At 39.8% G+C, this 9,841-nt stretch overlaps 1 protein-coding gene across 1 annotated transcript; it reads left to right on the forward strand.

The window, feature by feature from the left end:
- Positions 1 to 1,175: 1,175 nt before the first annotated feature.
- LOC110333074 (zinc finger protein OZF-like) lies at positions 1,176 to 7,192 on the forward strand. Its single transcript, XM_029542019.1, has 3 exons — positions 1,176 to 1,363; positions 3,825 to 3,934; positions 4,895 to 7,192. Exons 1-3 carry the CDS (start codon positions 1,279 to 1,281, stop codon positions 6,230 to 6,232), a joined length of 1,533 nt encoding a protein of 510 aa, XP_029397879.1. The 5' UTR covers positions 1,176 to 1,278; the 3' UTR covers positions 6,233 to 7,192.
- The last annotated feature ends 2,649 nt before the right edge of the window (positions 7,193 to 9,841 follow it).

A 9,841-nucleotide genomic window follows, 5' to 3' on the forward strand; every position in this document is an offset into this window, starting at 1 on the left:
ATGCTTTGCTAAACTTGCCCTGAGATTTCTAACTCTTATCCAGTAAAATACTGTAAGAAAGCGTGCAAGATCCTCCAAGATATTGCAGGGACAAATCTGGGGCATTCCTAGCTATGAGAATGCAAGGTTCCAGGAGGCCAAGTTTCCTTGAAACTCTTTGCCTTAGGACTTCTTCCAGGTTTTCAGACCTGTTGCAAGTCACTACTTGGAGTTGGCGAGGCATTTCTAAAGTGTTTAGACTTTTCTTTGTTTTTTTGTTTTTTTTTTTTTTTTTTTTAAGATTTATTTATTTATTATATGTAAGTACACTGTAGCTGTCTTCAGACACTCCAGAAGAGGGCGTCAGATCTTGTCACAGATGGTTATGAGCCACCATGTGGTTGCTGGGATTTGAACTCTGGACCTTTGGAAGAGCAGTCGGGTGCTCTTACCCACTGAGCCACCTCACCAGCCCACTTTTCTTTGTTTTGCTACTTTGCCTGTTTGAGTATAATGTGACACAGAGTCACTTGCTGGTGTGTGACTCACCTCTCCAGTTTTGTTTTGTTGTCCTTATCTTCTAGAAAACATGGGGGAAACATTTTCTTATCAATGATCATGTATGTATATTGAATGATCCTTATATTCTATTGATTTTTAAACTCTGCCTGGGTTATTTAATTTATTTATTTTTGAAAAAGAATCTTACTACATGGCCCTGGCTGGCATGGAATTCATTACATAGACCAGGCTGGCCTTCATCTCAAATCAATCAGCCTGCCTCTTTCTTCCAAGTGCTGGGGTTAAACACATACTTTACCATGCCTAGAGTTTATTTTATTTAAAACATTAAAAGAATTATTTTCATTTAAACCATGTCCACTCAGTATGGACAGACAGAAAAGAGAGTGTCCTATTTGCTGGAACTAGACTTACAAGTGGTGTGTGCCACCTGATGTGGTTGCTAGGAACTGAACCCAGGTCATCAGTATGATTATCAAGTGCTCTTAACAATGGAAACATCTCTCAGTCCCTTGTATAATTTGTATTAAATATTCCTTTCTTTTATTGAGTTTCCTCTTCTATTCATTTCTGTTTTCTTAAATTTTCTGGAAATCATTATGCTGGTTGAAGATAATATTCCAGTCAGTGAAGAGTGGAAGTGTCAACCTCTAAGGAAAGTTTCTGATTCACTGACTCACAGGTCCTGAATTAGATCTGCTGTCTCATTAGTGTTAGTGGGCTGCACCTAACACTTTTGCAAAACTTGTTTACTCTTTACCACTTACAGGACATTGCATGGCCAAACCTGAGGTGATCTTCCAGTTGGAGCATGGATTTGGGCCATGGCCTGTGGGAGCCTCCTCTGTCTGCAGCCTTGCAGGTCAGTGAGTGCATACAGAGGGCAGCGAGAGCATAGCTACCGTGTTGGACGTTGAGCCTTCTCACCAACTTACCTAGCCCTGATCGGACACTTCATTTTGGAGTTTCTGGAAAGAATTAGCTGTATTAACCCATCACCTACCTAGTTTTGGGTTGTTTCTGATGTGTTTTCCTCATAGGAAAACATGCAAGTTTTTAGCTGAACGATGCCCTATTGCTGACACATACCATTAATGAAGCCAACTATCAATCAACAAACAGCACCAAAAAAACAAAAACAAAAACAAAAACAAAAACAAAACAAAACAAAAACAAACAGCACCAAGTGGTAAGGTGAGAACAGAGGATTAGACCCTAGCTAGCTACACGCCCAAAGCTCCCACACTTCATTGGCTCTTAATAGATAGTACTCTCTGAGCAGACAGATAAAAATGCCCTCCCCAGCAGGGTATGGTGGCGCACGCCTTTAATCCCAGCACTTGGGAGGCAGAGGCAGGTGGATTTCTGAGTTCAAGGCCAGCCTGGTGTACAAAGTGAATTCCAGGATAGCCAGGGCTACACAGAGAAACCCTGTCTCAAAAAAACCAACCAACAAACAAAAACAAAATACAAATGTATCTATTTTACATGTATTAGCATTCTATCAGCATGTATAACTTGACTGGCCTTGAACCAAGGGATCCATTTGCCTCTGCATCCCAAGTGCTGGGACTAAAGGCCTGCTCCAAGAGGCCCATCTGTCCATAAAGGCTCAGTAACCAGTTATACAATCAATATAGCAAATCTGCAGCTTTTCCTCCCTCCCCTTTGTGGTAAGAATTAATTCTACGTCTTATATGTACCAGCCAAGTTCAGGAATCCTGAGATAGATCTTCAACCAGGACAGTAACTATGTTTTAAAACATCATCTCATGACTACTCTCTTGGGAAAGATCACCTTGAATTTCTGAGATGGAAACCATCCTGCATAATTTATGTGGTGCTGGGGATTGAAACCAGGACTCTGTGTGTGCTGGGCAAACACTCTACCAGCTGAATTTCAGCTTAGATTTCAGTATCTTTTGTACATATCAATAATGGACGTGGTAAGAAGGAAATGAAGAAAACAATGTAATTTAAAATTGCCTCCAAGTAACCCTAAGCCACCTAGGAGTATTCTAAATAGTATGGACAGTTAAAACTTTAACACTGGTGAAACTGAGTTTAGCATGCTGGCTCAATAGATAAAGAAGCTGGAGTTTAGTCACTCACATCAGTATGGTTGAAGGAAAGAACAGACTTAAATGGGTTTGTTCTCTGACCTCCACACATGTGGTGTGGTATGTGTGCATTCTCACATATAGACAAATAATATAACCTTTAAATTGAGGAAGACAATAGAGTAATTAAAGATGTCACTGTAAGACCCCCAACTCAATGTGTTTTCTTAGACTCCTAGAATCAAAGTTCAGCATAGGGTTCTTTGTTCTTTCGCCTTCAGCCTGAGAAACTGATGACCACTAAAACTGGCTCATCACAATTGACCCACCCTGGCACCTGACTCATTGTGTAAGAGACTAAGAATGTTTGCCAAAGATAGCCTGTAACCCTTTTGTAAGAGATGAGCTGTAATCCATCTTATGATGTTTACTCAGCTTCCCCATTCTTTGTGGTCTTACCCTCCCCTTTCTTTGTGTGTGTGTGCGTTTTTTTTCCCTTTAAAAAACCCTTAACTGCAACTACTGGTGGTCAACCTCCTCTGCCCCTGTGTGCGTTATGAGCTTAGCCTTAGCATGCTGATTTCCGATTAAACCTCTTGCAATTTTGCATCAAGAACGTTTTCTCTCGAGTTATTGGGGCATTGACTCATCCCGGGACTTGAGTGAGGGTCTCCCCAGAATGGGGGTCTTTCATCACATGTTCACATATTAATTAGTTTAGTCAAAATGTCTTAAATATGCTTGTCAGTATTCACTCAATATAGGATTAATATTGTGAATATATGAAAAAAGAACCCATATACACAGCTGTTGATAACAGAGAATTATCCAGCTACAATGGAGTTTTTCGTCAGATATGAGACAGAACAGTTGTATGACGCAAGTATGCCATCCTGGGTAAATGCAGGATGGAACCATGGGTGCAGTGGCTGCCCTTCAAGTGCCATGCTCACAATAAAAAAGATACAGTGTCGTTCTCAGTGCTCATCATTGGATTCATCAAAAAGATGATGATAATTTCAGATGTATTGTTTAAATGAAAAGAATCAGGTTGTGCTGGGCATGGTGGCACACATGCAAACGAAGGTGAAGGAAATCAGTTTATTATATTCTTCAAGAAGAACTAAAATGTATACTGTTATCATAAGGCAATATTATTTTGTACTTTTCATGAGGATAAGAAGACACACTTTAATGTTTGAGTTACGTGAAAAAGGATTTCAGAATTATTCATTGACACTGATATTTTTAATATCATTGTAGGTATTCATAAAAAGCCTGCCTGGAACGAGACTGACCAGGAAAATCACAAAGGACATTGTTGGCAAGTTGAAATTACCAACACCTGGACATCAAATGACAAAATTGTTGAAGTAAGTAAAATATTTAACATGGGCTTTTACCATATTTCAGATCTAAACATATATGTTGGAAATGACTTAGTAAAGTTTCTTCTAGAACTTAACCCAAATCAAGAAGATGACTCAATGTGTAACAGGACTTGTGCTCCTTATGGTGGGCAATGAAGAAAAGCCAGGAAACTTGTTCTCTGAACATCGTGTGTGTGCTCTGGTGTGCCTAGGTATACACACACAAACAGAAATGTAATTTGGAAAATAAAAGAAGTACCTCAGGCCTGGGGAGATTGTTTGCTTGGTGAAATGCTTGTTGTAGGAAAGCATGAGGTCTTCAGTTTGGATCGCCATCCCCAATATGTAAAGCTAGTTTGGCAACATGCATCTTTAACCAGTGCTATGAAAATTGGAGAGATTGGGATCACTGGGGGTTGCTGCTTCTCATTCCTTCCAACCTAGGAAGCCTCAGGTCTAGCGAAAGACCTGATCTCAAAATAGACAGTAAATGGTGATTTATGAAGACACTGACCATCAACCTCTAATAACTTCACACGTGCACACACAGACATACATGAACACAGAGATACAATTAAACGTGTGTATACACAAATGTACCCTCGTATACAATTAGAAAAGGACCCATGGCGTGGAGTCATTCTCTACATAGCTAATAAGAGCCAGTGGGAGAAGAATGTGATAAGTTTAATTAATAGAAAATTATTCTGACATCATGATTAAATTAATTTGCCAAAACCTCACTCAAAGTTCACAGCAGTATTTTCAATATATTTGATCAGGTATATTGTTTTACATAAAGGCAATAAATATTATTTACAAATGAATTTTCTGTTTAAAGAGATATCTGGGAAACTCAGTAAATATTTGACATCCTTATATATTCCAAACCAAAATCAGAAAGCACATTGTAGGAAAAAGCCATGATACTATATGAGTTATAACTAATTCCTCTCCTTCAAGGCAGACCTGAAGGTGGCACAGAAGATCCAACAAGGGACAGCATCCTATGAAGATAAAGGATGTTTGAAGACATTTTGCCAGCAGTCACAGCACACAAGGAGTCAGATGAGTTACACATGTAAGAAAAGCGTCTGGTGTAAGTCACATCTCAATAACTGTCAGAGGCTTCCGAATGAGGAGACAAAGTATACACACAGACAGCGCAAGAAGTCACACCTGACTGAACAGAGAAGTCACGAAGGGGAGAAGCCATATGAAAGCTCAGGATGTGGGAAAGCACCCCATACCAAGTCTCAGCGTCAGACCACTCATAGAGATGAGAAGCCCTACAAATGTCTAGAATGTGGGAAATATTTCTACTTCAAGTCACAAGTCATTGAACATCAAAGAAGTCATACAGGTGAGAAGCCTTATGAGTGTACAGAATGTGGGAAATCTTTCAGCTATAAATCGCATCTCACTGTACATCACAGAAGTCACACAGGTGAGAAGCGTCATGAATGTACAGAATGTAGAAAAGTTTTTTACTATAAGTCACAACTCACACAGCACCAGGAAAGTCATACAGGGGAGAAGCGCTATGAATGTACACAATGCCCGGAAGCTTTCTACTTCAAGAAACAACTTACTCACCACCAGAAAACTCATAGTGCTGAAAAGTGCTTTAAATGTAAAGAATGTGGTAAAACATTCAACTGGAGGTCCAACCTTGCTGTTCATCAGAAAATTCATAGTGGGGAGAAGCCCTTTGAATGTAAACAATGTGGAAAAGCATTTTACTGCAAGTCCCACCTCACTGTGCATCAGAAAACTCATATAAGTGAAAAGCTCTATCAGTGTTCACAGTGCAGGAAGGCATTCTACTCTCAGACACAGCTTACTCTACATCAGAGAATTCACACTGACGAGAAGCCCTATGAATGTCAGCAATGTGACAAAACATTCTACAGCAAGTCTGGGCTTACTGCACATCAGAAAACTCACACGGGCAAGAAGCCCTATGAATGTAAAGAGTGTGTGAAAGCATTCTATAACAAGTACTTGCTCATTGAACATCATAGAGTGCACACAGGTGAGAAGCCCTATCAATGTACAGAATGCAAGAAAGCATTTTTCTCCAAGAAACATCTTTCTCTACATCAGAAAACTCATGCAAGTGAGAAGTCATTTCATTGTGCAGAGTGTGGGAAAGCTTTCTCCTGGATGTCACACCTCACTCAGCATCAGAGAATTCACACAGGTGAGAAGCCCTATGCATGTGAACAGTGTAGGAAGACTTACTACTTCAAGAGACAACTCACTCGACATCAAAGAACTCATACACATGAGAAGTCATGAGGTGCAAATAATGCAGGAGAATGCAACCTTTCTGTGTATGAAAGAGCTCAAACAAGGGAGAATCCCTGTGGTGAGTGTACCAGATACAGAAATTTTTCCTCCCTTATGCATACCTTACTCCAAGTCAGATGAGAAAGCCTAAGAGAGTAAAGAATGTATGAACTCTTACTCAAGTGTGTAATCAGAAAGCTTGTAGGTGAGAATGGTTAACTTAAAAACTGGAAATTTTCTAGTATAAGTCAGGTGCTACTCAGTCAATGAACATATACAGGAGTCTGTCTGCAAACATTGTTGGAAGGCCACATATACTGTCTTGTAAGAGAATTCATACATGGGCTGTCTCCAATGAAATAAAAAACTATGCAAAGGCTTTCTCACTCTTCAAATTCCTTCAGTATATTGTAGGTGAGTATTGTAGAGTGTAAAGAACAGAGGAATGCTTTCCAGCACTAAGCCCCATCAATTCCCACCTGAAAGGTTTTACAGGTGTGGGNCCCATGAAATTAGTGAAAATAGATACATTTTGAGGCAGAAATTGGGCCTCTGCATTAGCAACTTCTCATGTGATATGCCAAGTAGAGCAAAAAGCAAAGTGAGATATATTACTTCTTGCTTTCAGTTCTAGGCCCTGGTACTGCTGGTTTGCTGCAACTCAGTGATTGAAGATTGAACTTAGCAAGCTAGGCAGGTTTCATTTGATAAAAAGCAGGAAAGCCTTCTTGAAGTGCCCATGTTAAGTTATGACATTGCAGCCCATGTGTTTCAAACCCTAAGAGTCTAAAGAGTACCAAGACTTTTGAAGTGAACTTGAAATGTATCTGGCATCAGAATCCCAACAGAGCTGATTAAGTAGAGGATTCTACTATGAAGACATACTTCTGTAGTTCATGTGATTTTTTTTTTTTTAACAAGAATTTACCAACTATTAGTGTAAGTATTCTAGAAACAGCATTCAGCCATGCTTCCACAGGCTAGGGCCTGTCCTAAATTTTGTTCGTGGGATGAAGTGACCACTGGAAGCTGTTCTCAAATATTAAAGCTACAAGGTGAGTTATGGAGTTACCTGCCAACTCAAAAGCTCAAGCACTCTGCTCTTGTGAGCCTCTTAGGGATTTCTGCCTTCTCCAGCAAGTCCCAAAGTTGTTTTCTTCCTTTCTGGATTCTGTAATACACTTTTACATGGTCTGTTTTCCTATCCTCTTCACATCTATAAAGCTGAACTTATTTCAGGAATCCACATGGACTCTTCTCCAGGAAGTCCCAGATCTTTACCTTGAACAGGATTAATACTTACTGACTTATATTACCCATTACATTGCTCCAGTCAGGGAAGTCCTGCAAACATTGTTGATTTCCTGTAGAGATCTTAAGGTTTCTTTTACTCCTGATTACTGGTTGTGCCACACCCACTCCAGTGGAGTCTGCGTGACAAGTCCAAAAGCTTGGCCACAGTCGTGAGGCCAAAAGTTTCATGGGAAGTGGACTCCTGGAGGTCCTTGGCGTCCCATAATACGATGTGGTCTAGATTTGTCCTTGGCGATAGTTGGTGGAGGGTTTTACATAGAGGTGCCCCCAAGGAATGATTTGACAAATAGCCAAGTTAGATTGGATGTTGTTGAGTGGACCTTGGGCTTGGAATTTCATAAAAATGCTGTTTATTCAGACAAAATGCCTCCAGTGTTAAAAAAGAGATAGTGAAGGAAACCAGGCATTGCACTTTATTGGATAAGAGTTAGGAATTTCATGGCAAGTTCAACAAGGCAAACTTAGAATTCTCATTACAGTCATTTATGGCATACTACATTAAATATTAGACGAAAGTCAGTGGGCTTCTCTGGTAAATGGATTTATTGGATAAGAGTTAGAAATTTCATGGCAAGTTCAACAAGGCAAACTTAGCATTCTCATTACAGTCATTTATGGCAGACTACATTAAATATTAGACGAAAGTCAGTGGGCTTCTCTGGTAAATGGAGGTTCCCCACAGATACTTAGAATAACAACTGAGTCACTCCCATATGCAGGAATTTACAATGGTCTAGGAAGAAGGTGGGTTGTGTTTTAAGGAGAAACTTGAGTATTGTATTATTCATGAAAAGGTTAGGAAGAACCCCCCTGGTTCATACTTTCACAAAGCCCAGAATAACAACATAATTAGGTATTCAATAAGGGAACCCTGGTGGTGGGTTATACAGTAGACTAGAATTTCACCTGGGGCATGAAGCCCTCACACCTGGCTCCTAAAAATAAGCTGACTTTAGATATGGCTGATTTTATCTCAGTTGTAACCACTGCCTGGTTCCTGTCAGTTTTTATGTATGCATTTCTGTTTTGTGTAAAGAGTCATTATGCATTGGATGATCACAATGTATCTTGGCTGATGTATCACCTAACTTCCCTTTTTTCTTCTGTAGTGACTACATGAATCTCATTTTGTTCACTTTGAGGAATTACACTCAGATTCAGCACTCTCTTGTGTTTGTGTCTGTTTGTCGCTCGCTGACTTCTTGCCCATTTGAATACTGGAACCCTGATTCTCCCCGGGTTGAGGGACTCCAACTGGGTTTGCCTGTGGCACTGTTATTGCAATCATTATCTTCCTTCATATAAATTATACTTTGTTGCCAATTTTATTCAAAATGTCTTTCATTATCCACTTACTCCTGTCACTTACCATGCAAGCAACACCTTTGCTTCTTTTCCAAAAGATCCATAATATCTTCAGATACTCTTCAGTTCTTTTGGAGGACTGCTGGATTTCCCTGCATTGATGCCTAATTAGATGGATATTGATTAACTGGGAACTTTTCAAATAAATTAGTTTGGGGGCTGGGGACATGTCTGGTTAACAACAGTGACTGCTCATTCAGAGGACTCTGATTTGATTCCTAGGACACACACAATGGTCAACAACTCTATAAATACAGTTTTAGAGGATCTTCTGGCCTCTGTGGGCATCAGGTATACAGGAGATACAGACATACATACAAGCAGGACATTCATAAAACTTTACAAATAAACAAAATTTGCAATCTTATTACTCCTTTTAGCACTGTATAACTAAATATAGACATGTCTTTCCTTATGTCTCTTCCTTTTGTCAGGTTGAGGATTCAGTCTTGTCATATATAGAAATTTTAAGCCAGGTCTTTATTTGTATTAAGGCTGTCCGCCACATATCATGAGCAACAGCCATTATTCTATGACATAGGACACAAGGAATATTTTTTTTATTTTTACAACACCTGTAATGCCCACACAACATTGAGGCATGTATTATCAATGTACCTGACAAAACTCTTAAGTAAAATCTCAGTTTCATCAATATGAAGACTTACTTATGTTGGACCTATATTTGAAGGGTTTGTACCTCCTTTAAGTTTATCAAAATTGTCTCCCATGGGCTGGCAAGATGGCTCAGCGGTAATGAGCACTGGATGCCCTTCCATAGGACCCAGGTTCACTTTGCAGCCCTCAGATGACAGTTCACAGCTGTCTGTAAGTCTGCTTCCACTGGATATGTGTGCTCACAGCAGGGGTTTTAAATAGAGCATAAGCGGTTCTACCTACATGTGAAGCAGCCTTTGAACAGCAAATCTAACTTCAGTC

Source organism: Mus pahari, chromosome 1 (genome assembly GCF_900095145.1).
Source record: "Mus pahari chromosome 1, PAHARI_EIJ_v1.1, whole genome shotgun sequence".
Lineage (NCBI taxonomy): Eukaryota > Metazoa > Chordata > Mammalia > Rodentia > Muridae > Mus > Mus pahari.

Excerpts from the sequence above, each read along its gene's own strand:
- LOC110333074 (XM_029542019.1), top strand. The coding sequence starts at position 1,279 with ATGGCCAAACCTGAGGTGATCTTCCAGTTGGAGCATGGATTTGGGCCA. Across the intron at positions 1,364-3,824 it reads CTCTGTCTGCAGCCTTGCAG|GTATTCATAAAAAGCCTGCC; the intron begins GTCAGTGAGTGC and ends ATATCATTGTAG. Across the intron at positions 3,935-4,894 it reads CAAATGACAAAATTGTTGAA|GCAGACCTGAAGGTGGCACA; the intron begins GTAAGTAAAATA and ends CTCTCCTTCAAG.